This window comes from Oncorhynchus tshawytscha, linkage group LG26, assembly GCF_018296145.1.
Source record: "Oncorhynchus tshawytscha isolate Ot180627B linkage group LG26, Otsh_v2.0, whole genome shotgun sequence".
Classification (NCBI taxonomy): domain Eukaryota; kingdom Metazoa; phylum Chordata; class Actinopteri; order Salmoniformes; family Salmonidae; genus Oncorhynchus; species Oncorhynchus tshawytscha.
Window position 1 is genome coordinate 41,706,504 of NC_056454.1, and position 12,948 is coordinate 41,719,451.

General features: G+C 40.4%; 1 protein-coding gene across 2 annotated transcripts in view; it reads right to left on the reverse strand.

Annotated features, from left to right (window-relative positions):
• The window catches only part of LOC112225621, a 28,991-nt gene extending 16,045 nt beyond the window's left edge, over positions 1 to 12,946 (reverse strand). Inside the window, exons 1-9 of one of the 2 annotated variants that reach the window (XM_024389731.2) lie at positions 12,635 to 12,946; positions 10,980 to 11,176; positions 10,850 to 10,871; positions 10,462 to 10,629; positions 9,664 to 9,903; positions 8,781 to 9,023; positions 3,298 to 5,369; positions 2,963 to 3,080; positions 2,738 to 2,842 (exon numbers count right to left, since the gene is read on the reverse strand). In XM_024389731.2, coding sequence (XP_024245499.1) covers positions 2,738 to 2,842; positions 2,963 to 3,080; positions 3,298 to 5,369; positions 8,781 to 9,023; positions 9,664 to 9,903; positions 10,462 to 10,629; positions 10,850 to 10,871; positions 10,980 to 11,176; positions 12,635 to 12,806 — 3,337 coding nt within the window. In that variant the 5' untranslated portion in view covers positions 12,807 to 12,946. Of the gene's footprint in view, positions 1 to 2,737; positions 2,843 to 2,947; positions 3,081 to 3,297; positions 5,370 to 8,780; positions 9,024 to 9,663; positions 9,904 to 10,461; positions 10,630 to 10,849; positions 10,872 to 10,979; positions 11,177 to 12,634 lie in introns of both variants that reach the window. The other variant, XM_024389730.2, reaches the window with a different exon arrangement.
• Positions 12,947 to 12,948: the final 2 nt, after the last annotated feature.

The following is a 12,948-nucleotide window of genomic DNA, read 5'->3' on the forward strand; positions in this document are numbered from 1 at the left end:
AAACATGAAGCAGACCAAAATGTGTTCCTTTAAAAACCTGCCCTATTTAAAATGTTGTGTGCTTTAGCTTGGAAAATAAATACATGTGACACTGGATGACATCATAATGTTTGTTTGTTTGAAACATCAGGGCTGTTTTCCTAACAAAGTAAAATTGCTTTGTGTTTTGTTTCTTTGCCACGATCCTAACGAGTATTGCGATACTGGTATCATCCCGGCCCTAGATGTTATTAGGGAAAAAAAGGGTATGTCACGGAATGAAGGGTACGTAACGGTTTTCCTTGGATTAGGTTGATTTCAATCCTGCCCACATGCCCACAGCCGGCAGCACACAAGTAATCACCAATTCGGAGTGGCAGTTGAACACGACTGATCATAATGCCCAGCACACTGACCATGGACAAATTGGTTTAATTTTGGATATCCCTACGGGGCTAGTTAGGGACCATCAGTAAATTACTCAGTGTACAGTTGAAGTCAGAAGTTTACATACACCTTAGCCAAATACATTTAAACTCAGTTTTTTACAATTCCTGACAATTTAATCCTAGTAAAAATGCACTGTCTTAGTCAGTTAGGATCACCAATTTATTTTAAGAATGTGAAATGTCAGAATAATAGTAGAGAGTTATTATTTATTTAATTATTTAATTATTTATTTGAACTTTTATTTCTTTCATCATATTCCTAGTGGGTCAGAAGTTTACATACACTGAATTAGTATTTGGTAGCATTGCCTTTAAATTGTTTAACTTGGGTCAAACGTTTCGGGTACCCTTCCACAAGCTTCTCACAATAAGTTGGGTGAATTTTACTCCTGACAGAGTTGGCCCATTACTAAGTTAGCCTATTACTCCTGACAGAGCTGGTGTAACTGTGTCAGGTTTTGTAGGCCTCCTTGCTCACACACACTTTTTCAGTCCTGCCCACACATTTTCTATGGGATTGAGGTCAGGGCGTTGTGGTGGCCACTCCAATACCTTGACTTGTTGTCCTTAAGCCATTTTGCCACAACTTTGGAAGTATGCTTGGGGTCATTGTCCATTTGGAAGACCCATTTGCGACCAAGCTTTAACTTCCTGACTGTCTTGAGATGTTGCTTCAATATATCCACATAATTGTCCTACCTCATGATGCCATCTATTTTGTGAAGTGCACCAGTCCCTCCTGCAGCAAATCACCCCCACAACATGATGCTGCTACCCCCGTGCTTCATGGTTGGGATGGTGTTCTTCGGCTTGCAAGCCTACCCCTTTTTCCTCCAAACATAACAATGGTCATTATGGCCAAACAGTTCTATTTTTGTTTCATCACACCAGAGGACATTTCTCCAAAAAGTAAGTTCTTTGTCCCCATGAGCAGTTGCAAATCGTAGTCTGGCCTTTATGGCAGTTTTGGAGCAGTGGCTTCTACCTTGCTGAGCAGCTTTTCAGGTTATGTCGATATAGGACTCGTTTTACTGTGGATATAGATACTTTTGTACCTGTTTCCTCCAGCATCTTCACAAGGTCCTTTGCTGTTGTTGTGGGATTGATTTGCACTTTTCGCACCAAAGTACGTTCATCTCCAGGAGACACAACAAGTCTCCTTCCTGAGCGGTATGACGGCTGCGTGGTCCCATGGTGTTTATACTTGAGTACTATTGTTTGTACAGGTGAACATGGTACCTTCAGGCGTTTGGAAATTGCTCCCAAGGATGAACCAGACTTGTGGAGGTGTATCATTTTTTTTCTGACGTCTTGGCTGATTTCTTTTGATTTTCCCATGATGTCAAGCAAAGAGGCACTGAGTTTGAAGGTAGGCCTTGAAATACATCCACAGGTACACCTCCAATTGACTCAAATTATGTCAATTAGCCTATCAGAAGATTCTAAAGCCATTACATCATTTTCTGGAATTTTCCAAGCTGTTTAAAGGCACAGTCAACTTTAGTGTATGTAAACTTCTGACCCAATGCAATTGTGATACAGTGAATTACAAGTGAAATAATCTGTCTGTAAACAATAGTTGGAAATTTTTACTTGTGTCATGCACACAGTAGATGTCCTAACCAACATGCCAAAACTATAGTTTGTTAATTAACAAGAAATTTGTGGTGGTTGCAAAACTAGTTTTAATGACTCCAACCTAAGTGTATGTAAACTTCCGACTTCAACTGTACATTGGACAATATTTGTACATTTCAATAGGTCCAAATTGCAATGACATTAAAACCTCAAACCAACAACTATTTGTAGAAATTAATATACAAATATTGAAATAATTTAATGAGAAAACTAAAAAGGTGTGTGTAACATGAAAGTATACTCCCATTTATATTGTGTAATATATTGACTAGCCCCACAGATAGGCTATCCAAAGTCAAACCAACTTTGCCAAAGTCGTGCACCGGCTGGCTGAAGTTAATTGGCAAAAGAAGTTTGCTAGCTAACCTAGGCTACTTCCAGACACAAGACCTGGTTTTAAGTTATCTAGAAGGGTGATTGATTGTAACTGTGTACTGTTTTTGTCAGGGTGAATGTAGAAACTCTTCCCATGTGCGAACACATACAAGAGACACCGACATCAAAGCAAGGCTCCAAAACCCAAATCTCAGGTGTGTTTCCCAATGAGGAAGATTGAAACCGAGGCTAAATCAGTAAGTTCAGCAACCCTCTAAAGACTTGTGACTAACCTGAACTAAAACCTAAAAGTCTAAATTGAGATAATTTGCCTAATTGTAAACATTGAAACTTACCAGAGTTCAGATCCAGATTTTGGTTGTTGGAATTCACTATGACATCCACTGTCTCTTTGGTGATGTCGCCCTTCTTCAGGATCACTGACACGCCACCTATAATCACTGTTAATAGAGGAGAGAAGTCTGAGTGAGGACACGGCATGCTATAGGTTTCCTGCAGTATTTATCTTTATGTTAACACAAAAATGTATGGTTGAAGGAAATAACCTTTGATGTCTGAACCTGGTTTAGCCGCTAGGGGTGGTGGTGGAGGTGTGTTATGTGAGGCGTTGGCTGCAGGGGGAGAAGTTGGAGTTGTGCCTTTTGCTGGTTTGCTGTTTTTTTGTTGACGACGATAACCCTGTTAAATTAAGCAGGACAAAAGAGGTTTCACTTTCAACAGGAATACTTGACCACATTTACAAATGCCACTGTACATTTCCTCTTCAATCACACACAAGAATGTACCGTGGTTTGACTTGGTATGTTAAATCTAAGGTAGAGCCGGGTGGCATTATAAACAAAAAAACCTGTCCAACTAGATCAACATGGAATGTTATGTGGAGAAGCAGAATTACCTTTCCTTCAATAGCTGATTGGAACTCCCCCACTAGCTTGGCATCAGAGTCGATCACAAATATGCTCCTCAGTTGGGGGGGTTTCTGATCAGCGTTGATGAAATCTAGGATTCCCTTGATAACTGCTACACAGCTTTCTTTGACAGAAAAACCAAAGGTGCCATACCCCAAAACTGGCATGCCAATGGAGACACACTTCATTTTTTCTGCTCCCAATAAACTGTCCCTGACAGCAGACTGCAGATAGACAATGTTGAGAGGTGTGGAAGCCTCCCCCAATACAGGAATGCCTGCATAGATGAGGTGTTTAGTTCCAAGGGTTCCTGGGTTGGACAAGACCACATCTCCCGCCTGTAGAGTTTGCCTTTCCTTCAGGAACTTGTCACACACCTTCCTGATCTCAGGCCCACCCATCTGAAGGAATTGCTTGGCGATCTGAGTATCGAAGGCCAGGCTGCTGCTCAGAGGGCAGATCAGAGCATCTGCAGGATGTTGGGAGATGTTACCCTGACCCACGGTTAAAGTGACGCACCCTTCTATGTCGTAGCTGTATTTCTGGCAGTGGGTAATCAATGGTGATAGGTAGAGCTTACACCCTAAATCCTTGGCCTTAGCCTGCAGAGCAACTCGGTTCTTCTCCAGGACTTTGGACTTGCCGGCTTCGGAGTATGTATACTTCTCTGTCGTTATTGTACTGACCTGCTGTTTCACTGCATCTAAGGCCTCTTTGATTTTATCCCTCGCTGCAGTGATCTTCAGGCAAGGGGATCCTTGTGTTTTGCATGGCAGTATAGTCACGCCAAGGGCCTTAATTTCAAGGACCTCTGAGAGTTTCATACAAGAGGCCACATACTGTACTTCCTGCACTGATTTGAGAGGGACGTCCACTGTTTCTGGCTTCTTGTTATCCAGGTATCCCCTTAACTTCCCTGACACATCTGCTACAACATTGGAGAATCCACAGACACCGATCTTCTCCTGTGAAACTGAGATGATGACATTGTGGTTGTTCTTGGTGGATTTGAGCTCCCCGTCGAGTCCGGCAAAGAACTGCAGCCATTGTTCGCCCTTAGTCACGTGGGTTTGGTCTGGTGTGAGTTTGATGACTTCCTCTTTGATGACCTCGTGTAGTTTGTCTTCAGCTCTCTGGATGTCAGTTCTATCTGCCAGGATCTGGATGGAATCATTACCAAGGAGGAACACAGACGATATGTTGTTCTGAGCAAAGTGGTTCTTCTCAATCTTCTTCAGGTCCACAGACTTTAGGAACTCCACCAGAGGCATTGATATCTCAAGGAGTTTGGCTTCAACTTTCCCCAGGGCCTCTTTCACGGCACCTTCTGCTGTGCTCACCTGGTTCTCCAAACCCTTTAGGCAGATGATAAAGCTTTCTTCATCTTTAGAAAACCCTACGTCCACTAGTTTACCAGAGACGAGATCACAAATGAAATCAAGCTTTTCCTTAGAGTCCAGTGGGATTTTTCTTAATACCGTGTTCCTCTCCCTCTCGAGCTCATCACTAGCATTTTTCACCATTTGCTCAATCTTCTCCACTAGGGTCTTCGCCTCATTCTGCACACACACCACCACTATCTCAGCACTGGTGCTCCTGTAAGAGATGCTAGCGCCAGGGGATTTGAGGCCAAGGCAACCGCTCTCAATCCTTTCCCAGGCCTCCACCTCTATGGGCAGCTGAACCTCTTTATATTTCTTTAGCAAGTCCAGTGCCTGTCTCCGGGCTTTCCTCTCCCATGTAGGGAACAATCTGAGCATGCCCAAAGACTCATTCTCCATGGTCATGTTCAGTTCCATCTGAGGGGGTTCTGTACTCATGTTGAAGGAAACTCTAGCATGGACCCTAAGGAGTCCAGTTGTAATTTCCTGCTTGCGGGTCTCGTCATGGTTAATGAAGTCAAGGAGTTCCACACTGAGTGGAAGGGTCACTTCAGTGGGGATGTCTGGGAGGAGGGCTGTTTGTCCTGTCAAAGCCTTCTGCAGGCTGGAGTAGAACAGCTGAGCTATGAGGTCGACCCCACCAAAATGATGCTTGTGTTCTGCCACCTGATGGGCAACTGGAACAAGGAGAACAGGGGACAGAATGAATTACTACTGAATTGACTTAAAGACATCATCCATTTCTCCTGTTGAAATGTGATATCCCAAGTAGAAATACAGTAAAGTACACACACTAAAGCAAAATTATACAGTGCCAGTCAAAAGTTTGGACTAACCTACTTATTCAAGGTTTTTAAAATATTTTTACTATTTTCTACATTGTAGAATTATAGTCAAGATATCAAAACTATGAAATAACACATATGGAATCATGTAGTAACCAAAAAAAGTGTTAAACAAATATTTTATACTCTTCAAAGTAGTGTCATGATGTTGCCCTCTTTGAGTACAGCGAGCACCATCCCCCGCTCTCTGCTTCTACAACCAGACTGTCACGTTCTGACCCTAGTTCTTGTGTTATTTGTTTGTTTTAGTTGGTCAGGACGTAAGTTGGGTGGGAATTCTATGTTTTGTCTTTCTAGGTTGGTTTTCTGTGTTCGGCCTAGTATGGTTCTCAATCAGAGGCAGGTGTCGTTAGTTGTCTCTGATTGAGAATCATACTTAGGTAGCCTGGGTTTTACTGTTGTGCGGTGGATGATTGTTTCCGTGTCTGTGTTTGTTCGCCACACGGTACTGTTTCGGTTTTGTTCACGTTTATTGTTTTGTATTCATTGAGTGTTCAGTTTATGTTTTATTAAACGATATGGACACTTACCACGCTGCGCATTGGTCCTCCGATCCTTCTCGCTACTCCTCCTCAGAAGAGGAGGAGGAAAATCTTTACACAGACTGCTGTGGGCAGAGTGAGGTCGTAAATTCCTCAGGAAGACCCTGCCTCATGGACACACAGTTATAGGGAGTAGTTTTTCATGGAGACAAAGGAAATCCTTCCACCTCACAGAACTTGAGGTACGAACAAATTTCATGTTCCAGAGAAAGTGTAAAAGATCGGTGAAGAATCCAGCTACGAACTGGTCCGTTTGTCACAACTTGGGAAGATCAAGAGAGACGGTGTGGCCACATTACCATAACGCTGTTTATATAATAGCCTCAGATATGAGGTTTACATCTAATTGTTGTATAAGATGAATGAGTGAGGACGATACTGTTTGAATAATGGTGTAATATGATTGTGGACTGTTTAATGAAGAAAAATACAATTCCCTTTTGATTTGAACTAAATCAGAGGACCGCACCTGAGCCCAGTTAGGGTCAGACATCCTGGGACAGCCCTCTTCTGCCATTCTGAATAAAACCCCACGTTGAGAAATTATCAGTAGACCATGTTTTTCTCCATTAGGAGGGGGACTAAAGGTTGCAGACCATTGCTGAATCTTTCAACCATACCACGTGGTTAAACTCTTAGACTATCGATACCGACAGAATGAGAACAAGTCTTTGATACTAATTACTAGTCTGTAGCTAGGAATTCGGCTCACTGAATGTGAAGAACGACAACAGCCGGGGGTGCTTGGGGTGCTTTGCTGCAGGTGGGACTGGTGCATTTAACATAAGGTAGGAAAATTATGTGGATATATTGAAGCAACATCTCAAGACAACAGTCAGGAAGTTAAAGCTTGGTCGCAAATGGGTCTTCCAAATGGACAATGACCCCAAGCATACTTTCAAAGTTGTGGCAAAATGGCTTAAGGACAACAAAGTCAAGGTGTTGGCAGTGGCCATCACAAAGCCCTGACCTCAATCATATAGAAAATGTGTGGGCATAACTGTAAAAGCGTGTGCGAGCAAGGAGGCCTACAAAATCTGACTCAGTTACACCAGCTCTGTCAGGAGAAATGGGACAAAATTCACCCAACTTATTGTGGGAAGCTTGTGGAAGGCAAACCAAAACGTTTGACCCAAGATAAACAATTTAAAGGCAATGCTACCAAATACTAATTGAGTATGTAAACTTCTGACCCACTGGGAATGTGATGAAAGAAATAAAAGCTGAAATTAATCTATGTACTATTACTCTAACATTTCACATTATACAATAAAGTGGTGATCCTAACTGACCTAAGACAGGGAATTTTTACTTGCATTAAATATCAGGAATTGTGAATAACTGAGTTTAAATGTATTTGGCTAAGGTGTATGTAAACTTCCGACATCAACTGTATGTGTTATTTCATAGCTCTGACTTCTCTACATTATAGAAAATAGTAAAATAAAAAAAAACTTGAAAAAGAGATTTTAACCTCAATGAGCCCTTCCTGGTTCAATAAAATAAATAAATAGGAGCAATAGAGAACAGAAGAGAGTCCTCCTCCCTCACCTCCGCCATTTCATGTCATACTGTGACCACCTGGCGGGACAACTTCCGGTGAAACTGGAGGGCGCGCAATTCAAATAAATAATCATAAAAATTATGGATATTAAACATTTAGGTGCATACAAGTGTCTTATATCGGTTGAAAGCTTAAATTCTTGTTAATCTAACTGCACGGCGCGATTTACAGTAGCCATTACAGCAAAAGCATGCCATGCGATTGTTTTGAGGACGGCGCCCCACATCAAAATATTTTTCCACCGGCACAGGTTTCATAAATTCACAAATAGCGATTAAATATTCACTTACTTTTTGAAAATCTTCCTCCTATTTGTCATCCAAAGGGTCCCAGCTATAACATGTGGTGTCATTTTGTTAGATAAAATCCTTCTTTATATCCTAAAAAGTCTGTTTAGTTGGCGTCATCGATGAGTAAACCACTTGTTCAACGTGCAGAGAAAGGAATCTGAAAATATACCGCTAAACTTTGTTTCAACAACAGCAGGTGCGTCTTGTCTTCATCGCGGGCCCAAACACAAATTTCCCTCTACTAAAACTCATATTTCTTATTCGTTTTGGAAGTTACAAGCCTGAAACCTTGAACATAGATGGCTGACACCCTGTGGATGCCATAGGAATTGCATCCTGGGAGCTAGAATTCAGTATGCCCCTATACTTTCCATTGTAAGAGCATGGGCTCTCAACAAAAACAAATTCTGGTTGGTTTTTCTTTGGATTTTCTCCTACCATATCTATTGTGTTATAGTCTCCTATATTATTTTAACATTTCTACAAACGTCAAAGTATTTTATTTCCAATGGTACCAATTGTATGCATATCTTAGCTTCAGGGCCTAAGCAACAGGCAGTTTACTCTGGGCACGTCAGTCAGGCGGAAATTGAGAAAAAAAGGAGCCCTTTAAGTAAATCAGGTGTTTAAATTAGGTGAAAATGAGACTGGAGGAGGACTTGAACACTATATTGTATTTCCAAGGTCATCAATTGTAACTGTTTGGAAATACCAGGATAGCACACGGAGGTAATGCATTACGCTTTGAAATGCACAATATACAATGTGCATGTACAACTATTGATACAACTGTAGGCCTACACACAACATCATTTCTAGAGCATAATGTCATTGAAAAGGGCCCTACCATGACAGTCTTCAAAGGTGATGACCATGCTCTTGCCATTTGTAACCCAAATCTGGGACCTGATAGCCCCTCCTTTGCTCCTCCTGCTGGAGAAGTAGAGATTCAGGGCCTCCTCCACCTCTCCTTTGAATTGGCTCATGTCCCCCTGGACAAGGACAGAGTCTGTCAGCTCTAAACGGCAAGCCCCAATCTCCATGCCCTGGAACTTCTTTGACAAGCATTTCCTAAGGAAGGACTTGATGTCTGCGGAACATGGATAGTTAGATTGATAGTTAGATTAGTGTTGTATTTCGCTGTTTGGTCATGCGACTTAATTGAATCGTAATAGTGATATGGTGTAGTAGTGATATGATGTAATAGTGATATGGTGATATGGTGTAATAGTGATATGGTGTAATAGTGTTATGATGTAATAGTGATGATGTAATAGTGATATGGTGATATGGTGAACATGGATAGTTAGATATGATGTAATAGTTAGTATTAGTGTTGTATTTCGTGATATGGTGCTGTTTGGTCATGCAGTGATATGGTGATATGGTGTAATAGTGATGGTGTAATAGTGATGGTATAATAGTGATATGGTGTAATAGTGATATGATGTAATAGTGATATGGTGTAATAGTGATATGGTGTAATAGTGATATGGTATAATAGTGATATGGTGTAATAGTGATATGGTGTAATCGTGATATGGTGTAATCGTGATATGGTGTAATCGTGATATGAGGTAATAGTGATATGGTGTAATCGTGATATGGTGTTATCGTGATATGGTGTAACAGTGATATGGTGTAACAGTGATATGGTGATATGGTGTAATAGTGATATGGTGTAATAGTGATATGGTGTATACATATTTATGATGTATCTGTGGACCTACCAATGTCCTGTTTGAAGGTGACCACTACTCTTTCTCCATCGTCAAGGGTCTCCCAGACATGTTCAGCCCCTTGGCTGCAGCTGCCGATGTATAGAGAGACAATGTCACACTTGCAGGTCTCGTTGAACCCAGTCAGGATGAAGCGTCTTTTGTCCAGTTTCCCTTCAACAGCTGTCTCATTGTACACCTCCACAGAAATGCCATACTGATGCTCCTTCTTGGCAAGGACTTTCTCTGCATCTGACAGAAGGTAGTAGGAACAGTATTTATTGGTGGGCATGAATGATCAAGCAGACTCAAGAAATTCACTCATGTAAATGTTCACTTGATGATATAAGTAGATGACACGTCACAATGAGATCACGTCACAATGTCATCACATGTCAGTGTCACAATGTCAATGTCATCACATGTCAGTGTCACAATGTCAATGTCATCACATGTAACAAGGTAAATTATCTGAGATACAAAGACTCACTGAAAAAAAATCAACATATACTTGTTTCAAATAGCAGCCATTGTGTTCTAGTGACCGAGAAGGAATCATTTCCTTATGAGCCCTATTCCCAGCTGAGATGACTAATGGTATTTTACAGTCAAAGGAAAGTTACCTCTGAATGATACACAAGTGTCATAGTAGATATAATTAGTGCTTATCCTGACAGGTACAAAGTTGAACTGTCCACTGAAAGCAATACAAGTGGTTAACAACTCCCACATACAGTAAATCCACAATATAATATTCATTTGAAAAAAGAACATGTGAATTAGATGAGTCTATGGGAAAACACTCCTTACCTGACTGACAGGACAGTTTAAGGACCCATCTATTCTTTCCATGTCTTGTAATGCTGACCTCTCCTTCCTCTGAAGCAAACTGCTCAAAATACAAGTTAAGGACCTCCTTTTCACATTCCTTGGTTGTTCTGACAAGTAGTAATTTTATGTCATTATCCGTCACTGAATCTGAATAATAAACAGACACACAGAATTAACATTACTGTGATTTCCCTATTGATTTAATATCTTATTGAAGTGTCAATATTTAACCTTTTAGATTTTATGCTAGTTTATTTTGTCACATAAACTGAAATTAGAAAAACGATTCGAGTTTTAGCAACCAGGAAATTGCGGAGCGAATTCTGCATAGTGCAACATTAAGTATATTTATGAATATGAGTCTTACCCGCTAGACTCTCTGACACTGGCTGATACATCAAAGACAGAGAGAAAACACATTAGTAGGTCTAAATGCTGTAATGCTGTATATTGCCAACTCTAACTTGATACAATATAAGCAACACATAAAGAATTACCTTCTCTTCAACTTTAGGTGAAGACTTTCCTAGAGAAATCAGTTTGTCTTTTGTAGGGCGAGGGAAGACTGGTGGTTTAACTTTCTTCACTTCTGTTTCACCGCCATCTTCCTTCAGTTTCACTCGAAGCTCAACCACCCCAAAAGGGATTTTGAAATCAATTTTATGGCATTTTCTATCCAACACTTTCTGCAGAGCTGAGGAGGAATTGACAGACCATCAGCACATACAGTGGGACAAAAAAGTATTTAGTCAGCCACTAATTGTGCAAGTTCTCCCACTTAAAAAGATGAGAAAGGCCTGTAATTTTCATCATAGGTACACTTCAACTATGACAGACAAAATGAGAAAAAAAAATCCAGAAAATCACATTGTAGGATTTTTAATGAATTTATTTTTTTTAAAACTGGGTCACGTCTATGGCAACCGAACCGATAGAACAAACAACCAGCCGGCTTGGGTAGTACCTAGATTTGTGTCGGGACTATATCTTGTGGAAGGAAGAAATAGTATGAATAAATTCATCCAAATAAAGTTTTTAATTTAAATAAGTCAATCGTTATTTCAATATGTTGGTAACCCGTTGTGTAAAAGTGATACTGTCCTCGAAAATGGTGTTTGGAGAATATATTGGCACGGTTTGCCAGCCCTCGATTTCGTCTCGGGCCTAACAACATCCGTGCCAATATATCCTCCAAACACCGGCTTCTCAGGCATTATCACTTAAATACAAAGCACGACGCAACACGGAGTGCTTGGATACAGCCCTTAGCCGGGGTATATTGACCATATACCACAAACCCCGGACGTGCCTTATAGTTTTTATAAACTGGTTACAAACATAATTAGAACATAAAAATATTTGTTTTGTCATATCCCTGGTATATGGTCTCATACAGTGGTGCAAAGAACTTATGTAAAAATACTTTAAGGTACTACTTAAGTTGTTTTTTTTAGGTATCTGTATTTTTCCTTTTATTTATATTTTTGACAACTTTTACTTCACTACATTCCGAATGAAAATAATGTACTTTTTACTCCATACATTTTGCCTGACACCCAAAAGTACTCGTTACATTATGAATGCTTAGCATGACAGAAAAATTATCCAATTCCCACACTTATCAAGAGAACAACCCTGGTCATCCCTACTGCCTCTGATCTGAAGAACTCACTAAACACGTGCTTCGTTTGTAAATTATGTCTGAGTGTTGGAGCGTGCCCCTATCTATCCCTACATTTTAAAAATAAGAAAATGGTGCATCTGGTTTTCCTAATATAAGGACATTTAAATAATTCATCATTTTACTTTTGTACTTAATTATAAACTGGGTGGTTCGAGCACTGTATGCTGATTGGCTGAAAGCCGTGGTATATCAGACCATATACCATGGATATGACAAAACATTTATTTTTTACTGCTCTTATTAAGTTGGTAACCAATTTATAATAGCAATAAGGCACCTCGGGGGTTTGTGATATATGGCCAATATACCACAGCACAGCGCGTTGCGTCGTGTTTAAGAGCAGCCCTTAGCCGTGGTATATTGGACATTTACCACACCTCCTCGAGCCTTATTGCTTAAATATACCTTTATGGACGTGTCTATTCATAGGCCAAAATATTTTGTATTAAGACAAATTGAAATAATTACCTGCATCTTCATGGTAAACAAGCAAAGCCTTCCTCTTGTCCCCAGGATAATCTTGAATTTGTAATGTCTCTCCTCCAGACTTTCTTTTGTTTTTGAAGTGCAAATCCAATTTGGGTCTGATTTTGTCTATGTCGTCTGGCAGACCCTCCAATACCAGCGTTTTTTCAGTCATTATGTTCAGACAGTTGTCTTCCTGTCCTACTTCGATTGAAGCAGCATATTTGTATGTGTCAATTCTTTCAGCAACTTCGATTTCCTGTTGTATAACACATATTTTGTTTCCGGTTATTATGGAAAATCACTTGCTATTACAT